Source organism: Astatotilapia calliptera, chromosome 17, assembly GCF_964374335.1.
Source record: "Astatotilapia calliptera chromosome 17, fAstCal68.1, whole genome shotgun sequence".
NCBI classification, from domain to species: Eukaryota; Metazoa; Chordata; class Actinopteri; order Cichliformes; family Cichlidae; genus Astatotilapia; species Astatotilapia calliptera.
The window spans coordinates 33,850,067-33,872,503 of record NC_137438.1 but is presented as its reverse complement, the minus strand read 5'-3'; the positions used below and the strand labels follow the sequence as shown (position 1 = coordinate 33,872,503).

The 22,437-nt window shown below is 40.9% G+C and overlaps 1 protein-coding gene across 6 annotated transcripts in view; it reads right to left on the bottom strand.

Annotated features, from left to right (window-relative positions):
- Nucleotides 1–18,903, bottom strand: part of gpr85 (G protein-coupled receptor 85) — a 38,734-nt gene extending 19,831 nt beyond the window's left edge. Inside the window, exons 1-3 of one of the 6 annotated variants that reach the window (XR_013902899.1) lie at nt 18,356–18,902; nt 15,310–17,341; nt 14,265–14,841 (exon numbers count right to left, since the gene is read on the bottom strand). Coding sequence is in view for 4 of the 6 variants with exons in the window: in XM_080291931.1 (XP_080148057.1) it covers nt 16,040–17,173 (1,134 nt within the window). In the remaining 2 variants the exon portion in view is untranslated. Of the gene's footprint in view, nt 1–14,264; nt 17,342–18,355 lie in introns of those variants that run through there. The other 5 variants (XM_080291931.1, XR_013902898.1, XM_026148125.2 and 2 more) reach the window with 5 other exon arrangements.
- Between the last annotated feature and the right edge of the window lie 3,534 nt (nt 18,904–22,437).

The following is a 22,437-nucleotide window of genomic DNA, read 5'->3' as shown; positions in this document are numbered from 1 at the left end:
GTCTTTTACCTCTGAGTAAGACAAGCAGGGTGTTCTTTTCTTTTTTTTTTTAACTTGTGGACTCCTTTTTAGCCAATAGATTCAAAGTTACCAAAGCAGGGATTCAAAGTAGAGATTTAGGTCATAGTCAATCTGTGCATTCATATCTCATTTTCTGGAATAATGGACAAGATTTGCCAAATTAAGCCTGTTAGATCAACAAGGGTTACACAAGGTCCATTGAGGGCGATCTGCTTAATTTCAGCAGTGCCATAGGGCCATGCTAATACATACTCATATCTGGAAGCTTCCCAGTTGAGCTGTAGTCATTTCCTATTAGGCACCCTGCAACACTGCTGCGACAATAAGGTTGCACATAAATGAGGACGCCGTTGTTACCACACTGACCCCTTTATTTGATGTTTGTGATGGAAGGGACATGCTGTTGTGTGTTCCCAACAGTGCGTGCTGCCTTTGAAGATAAAAAAATATTTCAAATTTTGGCAAAGAATGCAATCAATACAATCAAATGGAATTTCAATTGTTGCCTAGCAACAACAAAAGCCAAGACCAGCACTTCCTCTTTCTGGAACTGTTATCTTAAAAACAGGGCCCCTGGTGGACAGCAAGTCATTATGTGGTAACTCAGGAAACGTTTAGCTGTCAAGGGATTAAATAAACCTCTTTCATGTCAAGCCAGGGAATTGCAATTTGGGATTTAAACTAGCAACAGTTTCGTTATAAACTGTTTTATTAACATCATCTTTTGAGGACAGTGTCTACTTGGCCAATATTTCAAAGCTTTTTGGTCATTTAAAAATGATCTCAGATGCAACATCTTTCCACTGCAGCCAACAAAGCTTTATCAGCAGGACACTGCAACATTATGCATGTATTATCCTCCATGTCAGAGAACAATGAGATCAGAGCTCTGTATGAGTATGTAATCAGATCAGTGACACGCCTTAGCCCTCAGCTGCCGAGCAAGCTGCTGATGGAGCTGATTATATTATCACTACAGTATTTTATGAGTTTCAGTGTCTTCTGTCTTTGTCAAATTTTAACTTGCCATCCCAAATTGTTTCCTCCGCTTGCTGTCGTTAACACAGATGGAAAGAGTCAAGTAGCTGTACTTCCTCAATAACAAACACAACTTGGTATGTGTCGGGTACAGCTGTTGTAGTGTAGACTGCATTTAGAAGATGAACTTTGGCTCTGAGACAAAAAAGTGAAGCCGATGCTGCTCATCTGGTATCAAAAAGACATCTGGGAAAATGGCCTTTGGTTCCCTTGCTGTACACACTTCAGTAAATGCTTTCCTGATGGGCTTACGTCCTTAATCACTCATTTCATATCTAATTAAATACAATATAAAGTTAATTTTGCAAACTATGGTCCCCAATAGAGTGGAAAAATGGCGATAAAAAACCTAAACATAACCTGCTGACTGTAGCATTTGACCATGATTGTCATGTCATACTAGCAGCCACATTTTGAAAATGTCTCTATCTAATCGAACCTCTCATCTTTCTTGTACAATTAAGATAGCAATTTGACACACATAAATGCCAAAGTAGGGCACACCTAGTAATTGTCTGTTGTCACCTTCTTCTGCTATAACACGAGTGGGCAATCCATTTTCCTGAGGAGTCAGAAGAGAAACTGGGACTGTTGTGGAGGGCCACATCAATAAACCTAACTCAGTTCTGCTTAATACTAGTTTTATCTCTATATAAACCTTTTAATGGGGCCCTCAACAACAGTCCCACTTTATCACGTGGCCCCTTGGAAACCACCTATACAATGCAACTCAGCCCACGTGCATCCAGTAGAAACCAAATCTGCAATGGAAACAAAATGAAAAGTTAAAGGTTTGAGCCCCACAAATCTATTAATCTAGCACTTCAGAAAAACACTTTCCTGATGGTTCCCTGATAGATTTATGATCTCAATCATTGGTCTTTGGTTTTAAATCTAATTGAATAAAATATAAAGTTCATTTTGCAAATTATGGTCCCCATTAAAAACAGGGAAAACTGGTGAAAACTTCTACATTTAAGACAGCAACTTGATGCACAGAAATACCAAGCTATAGTATATCTAATAACTGTTTGTCTGCAGTCACTTATTAGTGGGACCCTCCCTAACAGTGCCATTTAATCATGTGCTCTCTTTGGAAACCAGTTTTACTATGGGAAAATGAATTGCACACCCAAGGGGTGACAAGCATCCAGAGATCCACACGCACATTTTTGACTGTTTTGTTTTGCATTTGGGAACTCAGTAAAAGCTGCATGCAACGACAAATGTCAGTTTGAAAGCATGTATGCACACAACACAGAACAGAAAAGCAGCTTTCAATAAAAAATAACAGTCCATACCCTCACTAGAGCCTCCTAAAAGCCCCTATGTTCACTACAACCTGTGAATAAATTTAGACGATAAAAGAAAAGAAGAGAACCATTTAAAAACTCATCTGTATAACAATATTTTAGCACTTTGTCGTGCAATCATGCTTACATTTGTGTGTATAAATAATCCACCAATGCCGCAACAGCCAAAATCCTGACCAATTCCACCTTTCAAGCTGAGTGTTCCTCAGCTGTCGCTGTGCTCCTAGTAACTCAAATGAATGTCACATAGCCTTTTTGCTCATTGCGAGCACTGGTGTGACCCAGTGTTAATTAAAATAAATTGGACTGAGCGATCAGAATTTCTGATCTAATTTAGCCAGGGAGAGCTCTTGACCCAGGAGATGCAGTGAGGCTGCGATGCTGCTTTACAGCCACCGAGATGGCTCAGTTAACTGCCAAGAGGGAAAGCCAATAAAGGAGAGGAAATGAAACTGAGCTTGATTTCTACATAGCTGTGGCGTTGTGACAGTTCAAAGATGACAAAGGAAGATTTTGTTTCATTTACTTTCCGGGTTTTCAAAAAAACTGAAATTTTCAGTGCACAAAAAATGGAAAGCAAAGAAAAAGCAGACCTGAAAGAAACATGATGAGGATCATTTATACACATTTGAGTAATTTCCCCAGACATTGTAGTCATGGGCCTGCTTTGATCCCATCAGAAAGCTCCTGCTGTCTGAGAGTGGCAACATTTTCTTATGATCCATAACGCAATTTAAAAAAGAAATTGTAATCACATTGTTAATGCATAATTTGAGAGGTTGACAGTTTTCATATTCGAGACTTCAACCTCAGCTAGCAGCCTGGATGAAATGAAATTGAGCCCACTCACAGTCAAAGTTGCTATAGACAACAGGTAAGGTACTGTACATATTGCATAGAGAATATATTTATGTGCATCTCTGGCTGTCACTGCTATTGAGTGTTCAAAATGTATATAAAAGGTCATATTAAGGAACTTGTACAGTACTTGGCATTAATCTATATTAATCCCAAACCCTCTGTAACAAGTAAAAAACTGAGCAATAGTGAGCGGAGTCTCTCATCCTGAATGCCAACTCCACCATCTTGGACTGCAGCTGGTGAAGGCTGACCTTGCTCTACTCCCCAGCCTTGCAGGCTCTGCTTAGAGCGGTCCTTCTTTTCGCAGGGGATCTCCAAAGCAGAAGGACTACCATCACACTGCTGCCGTCCAAGATGATGGAATTGGAATCCCTTCGGCAGTGGTACGAGCTCCACTGTGGGAGGAAGATAAATGATATCAAGGTCCACCATAATAGCAACTTGCGCTAGCTGGTCACAGTGATCTTCAAAATAAAAGTTAAAGAATTGTGCACTAATACATCAATGATGTGTGGAAACAGTGAAATGTTACATTGTATTAGAATAAACATAAGTAAAAGACAACAAAAATTATAATTTCCAGCTGATTTTTTTTTTCAGAAATCCTGAATGGCCCCATGCCAGATAAATTGCTTTTGCATGTCCTCTTAGGGAATAAAATACTTGATAAAACAAGGCCTTACATATTCAAAGCCAATGTAATGTGTCACTGAATGAAAAACAAAATCAGACAGTACAGGAGTTGAGAAATCTGATGTGACCTGGTCTTTCAGAAACAAGTGCATGTATTGTGTTTGTTTCTCCTGGTGGTAAAAGATAAAGAAGAAAAATGTCTGTCGGGCTATATTCGCCCATCTGCTTTCTATTCAAATGTGTTATTTGATGTCACAGGGATGCAGTCTGTCACAGTAAGCTGTGTCACGTACCACAGTACTGTGCCACGCGTGCATAGATCTGCAACATGGTTTAAAGTGTGCATAATTACAGAGCAGCAATCTGATTGTTTAAAGATGCATTTCGTCTGTGCTAAGTGGTTGCTAAGCTAACTGATGTGCAGGAAACTGTGAGGGGTAAGCTGTTCATGTTGCAGGAGGATGGGGTCATGGCAAGGAAACCCTTTTAGGAGTTATTGCTAAAACATCACGGAAAGACTGTGGAGAAAGAGCCAGCTTAGTGGCTGCAGAGGATTTAGCTAGAGTCGAACATTTGCTGTTTGCGCTTCTCTAATGAGCTTGGGGCAAAATTGTAAAATCTTCTCACAACTAATTTTAGACTCAAGAAGCAATGAGGGAGAAATAAAGGGGTCCTTTCTTCAGGTGGTGTCCCAGGAGGTTCATAGTTCATAGCTCAGTGCCTTCAAACAAACAAACCAAAAAAACGATTTCTAATGGGAAAAAAATAAAAGCATATAAAGTTTTTCGTCCTACATCAAGAGACAAGCAAATGACCTCCTTTTGTGTTTTTTTAGTGAAAGCTCAAGATTGAGAGAGAAAGCAATTTAACTTCAAGTGGATGATTGTTTTGCTATTAAAAAAAAAGAAACACAGGGGAGGCAAATTGCTAACTGGATGTTAATCTTACATCTGAGACTTTCAACATAGAGCTTAGGGCCTGTACTTATTATAATTCTGGCTGTTTTGTAAACTTTGTTTCGAATTTCCCTTTTGTGTGTGTGTGTGTGTGTGCGTGCATGCGTGCGTGTGTGTGTGTGTGTTTTCTAACACTCTGATGTTAATAATGTCAGTGAAAGTGGATATTCCTAATATGGTCATCTCAGGCAGGGGGAGGCCCCGTCTACCTGACATTGAAGCCTTTTGTTTAAAAGCAGCAGCCAATCAGAGGAATGCTGGCTTAAAGGGATTGGAAGAATAAAAATGTAGAGTTGTGGTAAATGGTAAATGGCCTGTATTTTTATAGCGCTTTTACTAGTCCCTAAGGACCCCAAAGCGCTTTACACAACTAGTCATCCACCCATTCACACACACATTCACACACTGGTGATGGCAAGCTACATTGTAGCCACAGCCACCCTGGGGCGCACTGACAGAGGCAAGTTGATAGTTAATAATAGGTCAACTTTAGTGTTTTTATGTGTAAAATGTACGACTAAAGATTTAAGTGACTAGAAAAATAGCAAAAACAACCCCCAAGCAGATTTCATATGGATGCATGTCATATACAAAGAACAGTGTATTTAGTTCCATGCATGCATAAGCTATACATGAACAATACTACCATGAATTTCTATCCACACACGGTAGGTAAAACTACCATGATTTATTTGGGTTGCAGGTGAGTCTGTTGACTTATATGTAGTGTCTGAGACCATTTTGTCTCACAGATTGTCTGGAGGAATGGCTGCAGTGATTCAGAAAAAAAAATTCACAGCACTGACTTTTGAGGGACCATGTGCTGTGGTTGATGAGCGATAGCGCTTTACTATTTTACTCAAGGCTTACTTTTTGTTCTTTTTATTCTCCAGTCTATCTCACTGCTCTCCCAACACCACGCACAAATGCAAAATGCATCAAAAACCATTTGGTGTAAGGTGGGTAAGTAAACTCCGTCACAATTAGGCAGCGTATGACATCAACGGTAAATAATAACATACGCTGCAAAACACTGACTTATACAAATGCGAAGCGGAGTATAGTGGCCATAAAAATTGATTGCACAAAAGAACAACAGTGTAATCAGACCGTGAGAGGAAAGCTATTATATCTATGTAGCAAATATAATTCCTCAAGAGGAAAATTGAATTCTTTGAACACAGAAGACAGAAGAAAATTAGTTTTCACCACAGTGGCCATGTTGTACAGTAGAAATAAACATTTCCCAGCAAAGCTTTAGGGACAATTTGTTCCAACACAATACGTTAGAGGTTTTTGAGTACAATGAGGAACAAAACATACAAACACAACTTTTTAATTATGTTTCACCCTAAAAAATGCAGAACAGATCCTAAGACCACTGAAAAATGATGCCTGCAGATATACATAAAAGAAAGTGTACATAAATAGACTGGAGGAGCACCCAACCTACCTCTCTTGATCAAAATGTTACCAAAACACAAAATAATGAGCACATGAAAATAATGTTAACAGTCATCTGGAGCCTACAGCCAAATTAAATCCTCAGCCAGCACAACAGACGCTCTTCCTTAATGTTATGGACGTGCAGTGTGGACAATGTTTGATTTTGTTGCAGCAGGTTATCACTATAATTAGCTCTAAGAGGTGAATCATTTTTTTCCCCACACGCACTAACAGGTAACAAAAACACGCACTGAGTCAGAAAGAACTCGCCTGCAAATGATATTAAATATAAAACAAGCAAAAATGTCCATCTCAACGAGCCGTTTAATCTTGTATTCAGATCTGAGGCTGTGCCAGCAGGATGATGTAACTATTTGTTGTATAAGTCCGTGTTTCCAAGGCAACTTTAATTTAGCAGATTTTCCCTGGAAGTGATCTGCCTTATTTGCAAGAACGCTTCTCAAAAAGAAGTGACACTGCATTGCAAACATGCTAATTAGCTCTCGTCCTTTTACGGTTCCACTGCAGTGAAAAAGAAGAAGGGAAGGAAGCAGATAAAACTGTGCGGCAGAAGTGCAGGTGACACATCAATCAAACCCTGCCATCAACGCTCTTTGACAAATTAAGATGGACTCGAAAAACGCAGCCGCGTCATCATCGTCACCATCACCGCGCTGATTTCGTTCCACAAATGGAGCATAAATGCAGCGACTCTTAAAATTTGCAATCTCAGGTAAGAAATTGCTGCCTGTCACCTGTCAAAGTCTTCTCTCAGCCAATTATTACACCACTGGGTGCAGGCCCATCCATCCATTAGATGTCAACTATGTCAACACAGTGCATTAACAATTCAGTGGACAGTTCTGCTTCCCCCTGCACGACTCTCTTATGTTTTAATATCATAAACAGCAGAGAGAAGTAGGAGGCGAGAGCTTGATAGACCGAGTCTTCGTGAGCATGCTGGGCCTGACTCACGAGAATGAGATGTTTCCAAAAATAAAGAAGGGAGGGAGAGAAAGAGGGAGAGGCAGAATGTGCTGAACAGGCTGGAACAGAAGAAAACGAGTGGATTAACTCCCTCCCCCACCCTCACTGCCACCTCCTCTCCTTCCCCCCCTCCTTCTTTCCGAAAGCCCTTGGATTCATCACAAAACATGCCGAATTAGTGGGAACAAATCGCCTGTATAAACACCCCTAAACACTTTCCCCAACTGCCACGATGCAAAAAATAAAATAAGATAAAGTAATAGTAATGCTGTCACTATTTTATTAAAACCAAAAGAAGAGTTAAAAAAAAAGACCTAAATGATTGAAATTAATTAATTTGCTCCGCTCCTCTGGGGACAGATGTGCCCAAAGTGAGCAGATGTCAGCAGTTGGTTGCGTGTTGTAACTAGGCACCGTGATGTACATGTTGGCTGTTTATTGTGACAGATTGCTCGATGCAAATCTAGTGCGATGTGAATATGGTAGTCTCAGCCTCCTTGCTGCAACTCATAATACTCTGAAGCCCCTATAAGCCAGATAGCAGATTTGGAATATTTTTGTCTGTTAGGAAAATGTTTGCCATGCCTGCTAGTTTTGTCAGTTTTTATCCTTAAGCTTGGTATATCTTGAGTACAATAAAAGCAGGGGGCGGGGGGGGGCGCACTGGTGCAGAACTCAAATAACAAAACTACTCAATTTTTCTGTGACCCAAATGTTTCTTTTCCTCTCTGTGAACTGCTGTGGGTAGATCATCCACATGATTTCAGACTCTGAGTGCATGTGCATAGCGCCTGATGAATAAGATGATTATCTCACTTGCAGAGAGACACAGACAGTGAGAGAGAGATCACATGACTCGTGACTGGTCAGCCTCACCAGATCTGGAGTATTGAAGAATGCCCGCGCACATGAACACCCAAATCACACTCACTATTAAGCAGACAAAAATAACAAAAGATGGCAAAGATGATACTGATAATTTCTCATGCAGCGAACAGATTCCCCGTCAGGACTCAGACGCCACAGCAGGGTATCATGGGACCCTTTAATCTAGCATGAAAGACATGGGTAATCCTTGTTGGGGGATTACTCCCGACCAGTACTCTCTCTTTGCATATTCCAACTTTGGTGTACAAGTGCTTAAGCACTAACCCACCAATCACGATCTATCCATGGCTCCATCACTCATCCTAAGACTTAGCAGAGAAGGGGACATGTTTACACTTGACTCCCACCGCAACCAAGAGGATTTAACAGTGAAGAAACAGAACCTATGTGTAAGCCTACATAATGACCTGAACACTCTAAACAGACTGCGACAGCAGTTTTCCACAGCAAAAACAATCAGTTCACAGCATCATAACATTATGCTAAGATGTTTACATTCCAATGCACAGCTCAGTCCCATTTTGTTTATTCTGTGCAATTTACAGAAAGTATGTGCAGTTATCAAAGTGTAAAATAATATTTTTGTTCTCAGTGCGGATTAGATAACCGCACTTACAGGAAAAACATAAACATAAAATATCTTGAATGTGTTTTGCATTAGCACAGGAGCATTTGAAGTAGAATAGCAAAACAGTAACAGTGTGGTGATTGTATAAGAAGCAGAAATCCTTACAGAAGCTCTGTGCTTGCTGTAAAAGTATGTCCGTGCATTTTTTGGATGAGAAGTAAAGTAGGAAGATTTATACCACTCTCACATCTGTAGGCTAAATATGCAATTTGAGCAAACCTAGCTTAGCATAAAAGGTAACTTGCTAGTGGTAGTATAGGACAGCGGTCCCCAACCTTTTTTGCGCCACAGACCGGTTTATGCCTGACAATATTTTCACGGACCGGCGGATAAATACAGCAAAATAAAACTAGTACTGGTACCGAAAAAAATAAGATTTATTCATAACACACGTGAAAAGACCCAGGAAAACCAAGTTAACGATAAAAACGATAACAAAATAACGTTGAAAACCGATAAAAACCGTGAAAACCATACATTTCACACCTGAGCCTCAACTCTCGCGGCCCGGTACCAAACGACTCATGGACCGGTACCGGTCCGAGGCCCGGGGGTTGGGGACCACTGGTATAGGACATTGCTAGCCATGACATAAACATAACCACTTATAAAACAGTCGCTTCAAACACAGACATTATTTTATCTTGCATGGATTGATCAAATAAAATGTAACATATTAATAAAGAGCTTCTGAATATGTATTTTAAGTACATTAGCTAGTTTTAGAGGAGTAGTAAAGCTAGGTGATTTTTTTTATGTACTAATCTTTTTCTTTTTTCTTTAAAAAAAAAAAAAGATTAACTATTGCTTCAAACCAAGCATTCTCATAAAAGTACATACAAAAACACAAATCCCACATCATAAAACATGTACACAACAGCTATAGTGCATTAATGTCACTTAATTCTATCATCTGCTTCCATTAATCCTTAGGGACTAGTAAAGCACTATACAAATACAGGCCATTTACCATTTACCATTAATCTATCGATGAAAAGATAATATCAATTGCTAGCAATGACACTACATTGAGAGAAAGTAACAATAAAAAAAATCAAACTACAGTCCAGTAGTGCTTTTAAATACAGGTGTGATGCTAAGACGGAATGGAGTTCATCTGCTAAAAATTTGCCCCTAGCAAATTTCCAGAGAAATGATTCAGCCACTAAGTCTCACATTACTGGCGAAGAAAAAGAAATACTGTTTAAATATGCAGGACAGAACCTTTGAAGCTCCATCCCCAATTTAATCAGTTAATATTTAAAGCAGGAATATTCTTTATATAAGGCATTTGCATGATGGGCTGCAGAGAGGGTGGCTGCTGGAAATGAAGACATGAAGACTGAGATATAACAAGGTGAAATCTTAATCCTTTTTTTAATCATTGGTATTCAGAGGCCTGCACTGCCTGTAATAGCTTGTCAGACATTAAATGCAGCAACATTTGCAACATTTACAGAACCTCACTATCATCCCCCAGGAATCGAATGCATCATTATGTTCGGTTGTAGTAAACATTCTCTCATTTTTCAACTAACATCTTAGTCTTCATTAGCTTCATAACATCAAACAATATCATACATAAAGGGGTTTACAATATTAACCTTGAGCTTGATGTATGTTAGTTCACATTCTGTAATTGCATTTGTCCAAATTAATATACGTATTACTTACATTGCCCCCCGAATTTTGCATAGTATTCTGTCATTACGTCTAACAGCGGAAAATGAAATTCATTTGAGAAAGAATAGATTCTGAAAGGATGGAGAGCATAACCAGGTTAAATTCTGACAGCCAAAAGAAAAGAATAAAACAAAAAACAGACAACAATAGTTACATTTTAGCTAACACCTACAGATGGAGACACAGTTGTGATCCTCATGTCATCATTCATTTGACCATTACCAATCGGCCATGGCGCATTAGCCATGAAGCTGCAAGGCCAACTAAAACTACTGAAGCCCTCCACTATGAAGAATGTGAACCACATAGTATTCAGCAAAAAAACACATCCATTTGGCTTCACAGGCAGTTCAAACATACTGATAGTGGATTGAACCAAGAGTGAGGGCAAATGCAAATACCTGAAAATCTGTAGCCACAAACCTAGCACAGTGTCACAAGGTCATTTAACCACACACATTCACAAACAGGCACAAGTACACTGAGCAACAGTGGCGGTTTTTGATACGGGCGACACGGGCAGTTCCCCAGGGCGGCATCGTGGTGGGGGGTGGCATCACGGGCATCGGCAAAACAAAAAAAAATTGCTCATACTCATGTTGCCCCGACATCAGCGCATATTGGGAATGGTACAGGCACCAATCGGTTTTCTATCGCCCATTTCCTGGGAGTAAGGGCACCCTCCGTATGTGAGGTGCGCTTGCTGCTTGAGGTACAGGGAGGAGAGGGCGGGACGGCGGGGGATTCACTGGTGGCTGGAGCAGCATCTAATAACCAACTCGCAAAATAAAACAAAACAACAAACACGAAAACACCAGACATTATGATAGAGAGGGATCAATAACAATTTAAAATTTGTATTTTATATTTTGATGATTTAATGTCTCACACACAACCCGTGGAAAGGGGTTCATAATGTTGTAAATCCACGCCCATTATGTATTCATGATTTGAATCCTGGGTTGTGTGAAATCCCAGAAATACACCTTAGACAAAGTGAATCTGTGAACTATAAGGTGTAGGTCTATTAGGTTATATTGTGGCGATCCTCGAGTTGGGGGATTTGTGTTCATACTGGAGTCCAAAATTAAAACCAATGGAAAATGGACAAGAAAAGTTCAAAGCCATCAGGTGCTCAGTTTAGAAAAAATAGAAGAGAAGAGGAGGAGAAACGAGCAAAAGATACAGGTAAGCAGATGTGTCATTGGATTATGGGAGGTCATGTATCCTGAAACAATCAGAATCAGAATACTTTATTAATCCCTAAGGAAATAATGTGGATTACAGTTGCTCCAAGAAGAAATGGTAAATTGTTCATTTGACCTGTTCTCATTGTATGACGAATTATGATGGCTGTTTGGTAGCCGTTTGCATACAATGCATACTATCCCTCTCTTCATGTGTGTGTACGTGTTTCTCTGGTGAATTTCGACAACAGTTTTATGTTAATGTACAATCTTTAATATGTTTTATGTGTGTGCGTGTGTGTGTGGGGGGGGTGCCAGAGGGAGTGTTCGCCCAGGGTGCCAAACAGGCTAGGACCGCCACTGCTGAGCAAAATAATAATAATTTGACCAAACATCCCACGCAATACTCTGTAAATGGCATTTCATAAAACAAAATGAATTCCCTTGAGAAATTATGCAAAGCGTATTGAACCACTGTATCCTGTAGCTCCGTTCTCAAGCGGTCACACAATCAAACAAATAAGAAGAAGAAGGGTGATGCCAAGACAGAAAGCAATTCTTCCTTTTTTCCTGAGTAGCCTGTCAGATGATTGAGTCATCCACTCCATTCCATTCGAGGCAGCTTTCCATATTTGAGTGCTTCTCGGCATGGACACTTGCTGCACTTTAATTAAGGTTTGCTATGCATTATACAAACAGAAAATGCTTAAGAGTGCAGAAAGGCTCACATTAGTTGAGCTTTTTTCCCCCTCATTCAAAAAAAGTCTTTGCCAGTCAACAGATGGTATTTATTAAAATCATAGACAGCAAAAGAGGTCTATTGTGAGATTTATTTATTTTTTCTTTTAGTGCCCATTGGCAGTCCATTAAACAACTGAAACTGTGTGCGAAAATCCACTGAGATACAAGGAGAGAGGCATGGAATTAGGAATGTTTGTATTATTCATTGGCAGCCAAAATCCAATGCAGACGTCTTCTGATCATTAAATGAAAAGTATCTCCAGCAAAGTACTGTAATTGCCTCACAAAAATTATCTGCCTCCCCATCCCCCTCTTTCATGATCTAAACACAAGTGCACAGAACCAATTCCAGTCACATGGTAACGGCTTTGATTATGAACAATATGTTTCTTGATGTTTCTCGGGAGAGATGGTAGCTCAGAGGGAAAAGAGTTCAATGTGTGAGCTTGTCTGCCAGAATGAACCGCTTTCAAGCCAGCCACCTCTGCCTGTCATCTTCCCTCAGACACAGAGAGAAGCTGTCTGTCATCTTCCCTCAGACATAGGGAGAAGCAGAATTACTGGGGCACTCAAATGCACATGCCAAAAATTGGGCCAGTGCTCAGTAGTGACACTATTTGTGATTTGCATATGAATATGCTGAATGAAAAAAAAAATGGAAAAAAAACTAGACCAGTATTCCCTTTAATTTCACAATATCTGACTTGGCCCCTCTGGGGCCTAAGTGAAATGATCAATGTCCAAAATTAAACAGTAATTGCCAGCCCCATAATGAAAATGGACCCCTAATAGATATTTTTCATCAGCGGAACCTGCAGTGCAGGATGCAATTACCTGGAGTGTTTACAAGCCATTTCAGCACCATTTTTTGCATTTCCAGGCATCAAGGCTAAGGTCATTATTTAACGGAATGAGTTTTAGGTGGAAAAATATCCACATTGATGTCTGAATCACACAAAATTGTATTATTCAGTTCATCAGTGTAGATGGAGACATTGCCAGCACATTGAAATTATAACCTTTGCAAGAGAAATACCACTCAATTTGAGAATAAATATATCTTTGCCTTGTTGTCTTTATTAGGTTTGGTTTGAAACTGTAATGTTAATTAGCTTTTTTTTTTTTAATAGTTTCCATTTGACTCTAGGAAAATATGATGATTATGAATACTTATTTAGAAGTGGCAAATTTCTTGCACATGCATATAAATTCAAAAGAAAATGTTAATTTGCTCCATGTTCAGTGCTGCTGCAAATCAATGTGACCTTAAAACTGAGAGAAAGGGTCAAACTGCTATGTCATTTGTGACTGGAAGGCTCAGTATAAGGGCATTCATTATCCCAGAGTGGTTTGCCATTACTCCATATGGGAGTTGCATATATTACATATGAAATTCAGTGGTATTCCTCTTTAACACAGAGTGAGGAAAAAACTGCAAGGGTATGCGCCCAGAGTTACATCCATGGAGATTATCCCCATTAAATGTCAAAGACACTTCATATTCAGTGACAAGTTTTAGCATACAGCATATTCTCTTTTGGCAAGCTGTTCCAAGGACTCAAATGACAGAAAAGATTGGGTTTGAAGAGGCAAACTTTAAAAAAATTTTCATGTGTTTTGCTTAGAAAAAGCATGACTATATACACATATAAAAACCTTTGTAGAAATAACCACAAATAATGTCTTAAATACAAATATGCACATGAGCAGTGGCTTTAAAATGCTAACCAGTCAGACGCCTGATGGTATAAGATGAGAAATTACATTTTAGAGAAAGAAATGTACATTTTCTTTATTTTTCTTTATTTTATTTTTTTTACTTCAGAATCTCTAAATCTGACCAGTCAACATTTCGCAACCCAATGACAGGGATAAATGCAAATTTTGCAAAATGGAAACTTTTTATTTTCAAAAAGCAACAGATTACACAGTTAACTTTCAGCAAATGCAATCCTAACTGAAACTGTACTCACATTCGGGACTTCAAAATGAAAAGACTCACATACTTACACACAATCTATCTATAATATACAAAAAGAATACATAATAAATATTAAAATGGCCACAAGAGAAAAAAGTAAGTCACTGAAAACAATCAGTAGAGAGCAAATGTAGGGAAAGTAGAAACAAGACGGTGTGCCTTAAATGTCTCTCTTTTTTTTTTTTTTTTTACATTTTTTACAAATTGTGCAAGATTTCATACTAAGGCTCTGGTCTTGAAGTGACTGTTGTCTGATCCACACACACACACACACACACACAGAAACACACACAGAATCACACACTCTCCCTGTGCTCTGAGCACTCTGTGGGGTGTAGCAAACCATTGCAGAATAAAAATGGGCTGCTCAGTGTATGGCCTGTGATGCACATGGGAGTGGACCAGCTTTTAAAAATGAACATGCACTTCACGCTAATGTGAAAAATAGGAAGAAGAAAAGAAAAAACTCCCCTTGCACCTAAAGGGGGAAAAAAAGAAAAAAAGAAGAAGAAGAAGAAAACTTTTCAGGAGTGATTGAAAAATAAACCCCAGAAACATGACGATATCATAACCATTAAGGCAAGAACACCCGGAGTGGCATCAGCAATACTGTAACAATGTGATAGTGTTTAGGTACATGAATATGATGAAACATTTAACTACTTCTTCAATGTCTTTTTTAAGCACAAGGTTGTTTTCAAAAGCAACTTTTTTTTAAAATTCCAAACATCACTTCATCTTTTTTTTCCTCTGTTTTTTTTTTTGGGTTTTTTTTGGGTTTTTTTTGTAAAATGTGTTAGGAAAATAACAATGCCAGACACTAGGGACATATGGATAAAACTACAAGAAATCCTTTCTAGATTTTAAGTTGCAACTTCAAAACCACACATTGTAAATCCCCCATCATTAAGCCCCCTGCCCGGTAAATGAAAGAGATATCACTTACATTAAAACCATTTTATCCTCTTGTGATGGTGTAATCCAACAGTTTTTGCTCTACTTACAGCGGTTGTGTAGTCTGTTGCAAATTAAAGCATTCATTGTTTAGTTTGGAGGGAGAGGGGGGGAGAAGGAAAAAACAACAAAAAAGTTGTCCTTGCAATGCAACTGTCGACCCCCCCCAAAAAAGCATCTTTACATCTTCTTTTTAGTGCAACTCTTAAAATGTAAAACATTTCCAGTGATTCCTTGAGAGGTATCATTTCTTTGTTTTGTGTTATTATTTTTTTTCTTTTTCTTTTCATACTTACGTATTTCACACCTCACAGAATAACGTGTCTTCAAAATATCCCAAGCAAGACGTCTTGTTTTCACTGTTTTGTCAAATCGCTCTCTCTTTTTTTTTCTTTCAACTTTTTGCATCTCTGCATTGGCATGGCCTTCCACAATGTCTGTTTACTAGAACATAAACACAGGAGGTGATCCATTCCCCCTGCGTTATTCCCATTCCCTTCAGCCTCCGTGTGTGATACGATTTAGATTCAATCGCCCCAGCACAGCCACGTGATTGGCAGTCCACCTTCAACCTCTGTAAAGAAGGGCCAGGAGAAGGAGGAACAGGAGGAAACTGGAGGATGAAGAGAAGGGAGATAGAAAGAGAGAGTACGCTGTACAATGGGAGCAAACCCAGATCAAGATCAATCAGGGCAATAGAGACATAGATGAGAAAAAAACCCTCATATAACACAGTAGGGTTCCCTTGGTAACCTGGATTTTCTGCAGTAGAGGAGTGTGGTGCTGAAGCAACGCCGAAGCTCTCTGTTAGAGAAGATGCAGATGAAAGGATTGACCCCAGCCTGGGCAAAGCTCATCCACACGGCTGCTGTCAGGTAGCCTCCAGGGACAACGGGGCCCCTTGCAAACACCCGCCAGTAGCAGGCAACCAGGTAGGGCCCCCACAGTGCCAGGAAGAAAAACGTCATGATGTAGAACATCCTACTAATCCTCTTCTCGGTTTTGAATTCATCCAATACCAGTAGACGCCTGCGGCCCGCTGCATTGCTGTTCTGCCGGATGCCCAGCAAAGTAGGTGGGGTGGGGCCTCTTCCAAATCCAGCCAGCCAATTAGCTGCCGCTTGCCCGCTGGCACCTGGGCCGTGGAAGGTCCAGTTCTGGCTGACGGCAGGCACGAACTGGACGGGCTTCATCTTTCGACGGTCGTGGACGAAAAAGATGAGCTTGAGGTAAACCAGTTGTGTGGCCAGGAGGATGAGCGCCAGCAGAAGCATGAAGCCCAGCGAATCATTTGCCCTGAAGGAACGGTGCTGGAATGTGCACTGGTCCTCCTCCCGGATAAAAGAGTACGTCCCTACATCTAGCACCGGAGGGAACGCCATAGCCACAGACAACGTCCACACCATGCAGATGACAGCCAAACACGTCCAGAAAGTCAGCCTCTTGGTGTAGAAACGGTGGTGCGCGATGGCCAGGTAACGGGTGACACTGACACAGAACAGCATGAAAGCCGTGTGGAAACAGGAGAGCACACCCAGGAAGGCGATCACTTTGCAGGTCAACGTGCCGTAGGTCCAGGCAGACCCATTCTTGACTGAGGTGAAGACAAAAGGGAAGCAGATGGCGGAGCGCAGGATGTCAGAGGCGCACAGGTCCAACAGGAAATAGTAGGGCGCTCGGTGCAGGCTCTTGTCTTTGACCAGCAGGATGGAGATCAGGAGGTTTCCGACCACACCGACTCCAATGATAAAACCCAGAGAGGTCAGTTTGAGGAACGTGGTGAGAGGAGAGACATTCTGCAAGATGTTGTGGTCCCCTGCATGGCTATAGTTCGCCATAGATGGAGGAGGGATCATAAAGATAGCGGAATAGCTTCAGCCAAGTATCATGATCTAGAGGTGGCAGGGGGAGGCGTTAGATCCATTTGGCGGTGTGCTTTGAAGAGGTTTCCAGGCGTATAGGCAACCTCTCCTCTAAGGCATCCTTTGTTCCTTTGTCTCATCACACCTAAAAAAAAAAAATCCCTGAAAAATACGTTCATCCCATCAACATTCAGTCCCATACAAGAGTTAAATTACACCTGTACCATTTATACTCCCATGAACATAATTTTCCTTTGCCCTGACGATTATTTAATGATTTACTTTTTAGCATTTTGAGTGGCTCAGTGCAGAACTCTGCCTCAGCCTGAATACTTTGTCTACTGAGAATCACACAGACAGTAAGCGAGCTCGATCCGACTAAAGCATCAATGCGTTAGACTAACAGAATATTCTTTCACGTCGCTTCCTGAACAAAAGCAGCACAAAGCCAAGAAAGCACAGTTGAGGTTTCATTAACAAACGACTGAGTTTTCTTCTTTTTTTCTGTCGTCTGTCGGAAATAAACGAGTGGCAAACACACACACACACGCAAACAGATCTAGGCTTGGATTTTTTTTTTCTTTTTTTACATTTTCAGCGCACTGTGAAACATTAAGACAAATGCAGTCCAAAAATAAGCTCTTCTTGATCACACCCTACAGAAGAGAGGAAGGCTCCCTGGATCGGTGGATGCCTCGAATAAACTCACCCCAACCCTTTATGCGTTGTGGTAAATCGACTGGTAAAGGGTGCATACAGTACGCGATAAAGCGCCCCCCCCTCCCTTTTTTTTTCTTTCTTGTCTGACTAAAGGTTAACTGGATTAACGGGTCTAACGTTAATAAGCGGTGTTCTCATTAGGGCTTCTATGGAGCCAGCCTCCATTTTTTCCCCCAGATCATCCTTTATGTTACTAATTACAAAGAGTTAAGCGAACATAACGCGTAACACCCGCTCTGTGAGCCACATCGGCGTAATTCTTTTTGCAATGCGCGGATGCGATAATCAGTAGGGCTGGGTTGAAAAAAGGATGGGTAAAATGGCACTAACAAAGCCCGTTGGTAAAAAAAAAATATTATGGCGAGCTCAATTCCATATGTATATATATATTTGGTGGGGGAAAAATTGCATAACATATGCTCCATTTCGTTAATAAGTACGCTTGTGTCTACTTACGCATTTAAATGTGTCCTCCGTGAGTCGAGTGGTCTCTCTCTTTTTAAATGCGCGTTTGAATCCGATAGAATTTAGTTAAACACGGAGCAGAATTAAATAATCGCCTTTGCGTCCCAGTCGGCCGGATGAAGCACAACGGTGTAGCGGATCCGCATGTCCATTATACTAGAATAATTTCCAAGTCTCCGCTATGGTTTGGCTGGAATCGCATCCACCACACAAGACAAGGCCAAAAGAGAAAAAAAAGATGAGAGAACGAGAGAGACAGTCGACCATAAGCTCAACCAAAACCCTACCTGTTGACAATCCAATTTCGTGTCCCTCCTGATCGCTATTTACATTGCACAAATCGTGCTTTTCGCCGTTTTAAAAAGCCTGCTTTGTTGCCTGCCCCCTTTTTTTCTGCCTCCACCGTGAATATCCTACAGTAAACGGAACCCACTGCGCATGCGCCCTGCATCCCCTATTTGTGATCCAAGACGCGTCTTGTCTCTTGTTGCAGCAGCGGCGGCGGCAGTTAACAGCGTCTCTCTCTCACGGTAACATCTGCTCAGCGGTGCCTGCTGCTGCTGCTGGCCGGTAACGCGTTACAGCCACAGCTACCCCCCCTCCTCTCCTCTCCCCTCCCCCGCCAGGCGGGTTCCCCTGGTAACGCGCAGAGTAACGGATCGTCAAGTGTCTACTAAACTAGATTCTTTTTTTAAGGATTAATTCACATCAGCTTCTTTAGAATAAAACGTGTTTTTTACGTAAAAAAATAATAAAATGCACCAGGGTTTTTTTTTCTTTTTTGTTTTTAATTCTTATTATTTTAATTTCAACCCAATTTGACCCTTTTCTGGATTCAGACCACAGCATTGCTTGATCCTGTTTGCAGACACAGTGCAGCTTTGCAGTGGTCGTCATCCTCACTGAGGGAGCATGATAAATTCATAGGATATTTGATTTCTCAACCATGTATGGGGACATGTGATGCCATGAGAAGTCTTACAACTGAATATTGTGCACAGCTGGAGACTTACATACTTGCATGCTTCATACAAAAATCCTTGGTGTTGGAATCATGAATGAATAATTACCATAACATAAAGGAAGCATGTTGCTATTGGTAACTGATACAAACTCTGTACAATAGGGATATCTGTGGAGTGGGGGGAGTTTTTAACCCTTTATGGAGCAGTCACATTTCCTTTAAACCACACATCACACGTGTGGTAACTTATCCACCATTACTACATGGACATATTTACATTAAGCTACAGGCAAAGTTTACTTCTTGCCTTTAAAAGAAATTAATGACATTTGCTAAAGGGCATTCATTTTTATAAGGTCCCATTTCACTGCATAATAAACTAATTTAATAACCTAATAATTTAAACTGTTGGCTGTATACGGTGGTAAAGCTAGTTTACATCACTAGTTTATTCCAAAATGAATTTAATATATATACACACATAATGCTATATATTATTATAAGAGGTGTCATGGTGGTTAGCATTGTCACAACAAGAAGGTCCTGGGTAGAAAATGGACTGATGGTGTGACATACTACATAAACAATCAGCCTCATTTTATTTATAGTGTACATATCTTCATATATGAAAATTAAGGGGCAGTTTTCAACAGCATGCCACAGTTTTTCTTCATGATAAAGAAATCTGTCAGCATGACTCTTTGGACTTCCATTGTTACTGTTGACCCACTAAAATTTCTATAGTACATTTAATTACTTGGTGTCACATGGAAGGTCATTTGTGAGTTTTCTACAAGTAGGAAAAGCTGTAAAACTTCTAAAAATACAAATATAAGTCCAAAATCTATGAAGATTGAAGCCTTTGCTGGGCCAACTCTGCTCCCCTGGGCCTTGTATTTAACATCCCTGCACTAAACTTTCAACACACTTCAAATATATGTTACAGCATGGAGTGACAGGCACGCCAGAGCAGTAATACAGGCTGCAGACGACAGATTGCAATGTTTACTCTCCGATCTGCTAACCGGTTCATTTAGTGGAGGATCTGTTCAACCTGAATGCAATGAAGCACCGTCTCCACACACGAACATAAGTTGTTAAGTGTCGCGTTTATTCTACATGTTTAATTAGCAACAGTGACAAAACTGCAAAACACACTCCAATCATGTGACACTGCGCTTCCAACAGTGACAGTCACTATAAGCGCAACGCGTCAGGAAATCGCCTCGACAGATGGAAAATATGCGCGAAAATGTACATAGTGTGGGCATCTTAGGGAGCCTGCTACAGCTGCAGAAGTCTGTTCATAGGGAAGGCAACAGTGTTTTTGCTCATTAATAATAATCATGTCAGCAGTGCAACGAGCAACAGTTCCTGTTTGCTTCCTGGATGTTACGCTCCACCTTCTTCAACTCCGCGTGGTCCTCGTTGAACTTTCCGCATTAATCCCAGTAAGGCACGTTTCTTATCAGTCTTTAAGACACAAAGCCTGTGCCACAAAAGTCCACGAGTGATCACGCAAAATTGGTATTATAATGTGGTGGTTGGTAGCAGGTAGCAGCTGGAGAATCCCGTCTCGTCAGCGTCACAGCTGTCCGTTCCGCCTCCGCGCGTACCAGCCGAGGCAGGCACAGAAACCCACCACCGTGAGGATGGTGCACAGCAGCAGGGCCAGACCGTCCCCGGCATCGTAAGCCTCTGCCGGGGGGATCAGGGAGAAAAACAACAGCCCGACCATCAACGCGGCGCTTGGAAGTTCAAGTTTGGGAGCCATGTTTCGCTTTTTCCGCGGTTGCAGTTTACTTTCCGGAAGCGGGAATGCCTGCGTCAAAGTCAGATGACAGATTCGGAGCGGCCGGACTTCCTGGTGCGCTCAGCCAATTGCAGAACTGCTTAAACTTAGGCTGATGTTCCCTCCCCACTCCCTCATACCCGCGGAGATTCATGCATTTGCACAAAAACATGATTCCAAAACTCGTTTTTTCTTTCTTCCTCTCTCTGTCAGAGAGGCAAACAGATCCCGAATTCTAAAACTCTCATAGTTATGCTGTAATTAGTGAATTTGCGACATTGTTCTCCTTATTAGTGATGATTAGGCTAACAGGTTGTCAGAAACAAAGTACCTTAGATCAATCTGAGGCTTGTTATTCTTCTTGAAGACAAGACACAAGCACATTGGATATCCATGCATGCTGATCATGGGAAAAACAAAACAATCCCACTGGAATCACATACAGAGAATTTAAACTTTCCTCATCCGTTTTCACTTTTTCACTCTGGGCTTCAAAAAATATTCCACACTTATCTCCAAGTCCAGCCTGGCTGCTTGATTTGCCTCACTACTCCCCCGATCTCCCTGAACATGTGAAATTGCTTCATATCGGCCGTGTTGCGGTGACTAAACAAGCCAGCATCTCAGCTCATGCTACAAATTGTTTGGCTTGTAAGAACCGTTGGAGGGGGGTGGGGGGTTACAGGGTCCATAACCGTCTGTGTGTGCTCTCCCGAGGCACTCTGCCTGTAATTTAATTAGCGCACAGGAGCCAAAGTAAAATATTGACCTTGTAAGGCTGCCATACCTCTGTACCTGCTGGTATCTGAGTGAAGAGATGAATGGGCACAAGTTCCCCTCGGTGCACTCTTCTTGCTTTCACATTGCACGCTCTCTCACCTGCTCCTGCTGTCTGTTTGGCAGTCTGTTTCGCACACACGCATACAAACTTTGTGAGTCCTGTCTGATCTCTGCCGCTGCCTTCAGCAGACCACACGGCAATTAAAAGTTACAGATTCACATCTGAATCTGCTGTTCGTTTGCTCATTCCTCTAACACATATGATCTATGTTGAGTAGACGCAGTTCTTTCCCCTGGATTCCACTGATAATTGATCGATAGGAGGGTTACAAAATATCCAGAAATGAGTGTTCAACTAACGAGCTACAACAAAATCTCCCTTGTATGGTTTGCATTGCAACGCACTGGTCAGAAACAGGAGGCCCTTAAAGTCTTTTTTTGTTTTCTTTTGTACAGCACTTTGTGATCAATATCTTGAAAGGTGCTATACAAATGAAGTTTCACTTACTTAAATATTGTAATAGTTAAAAAGCATGG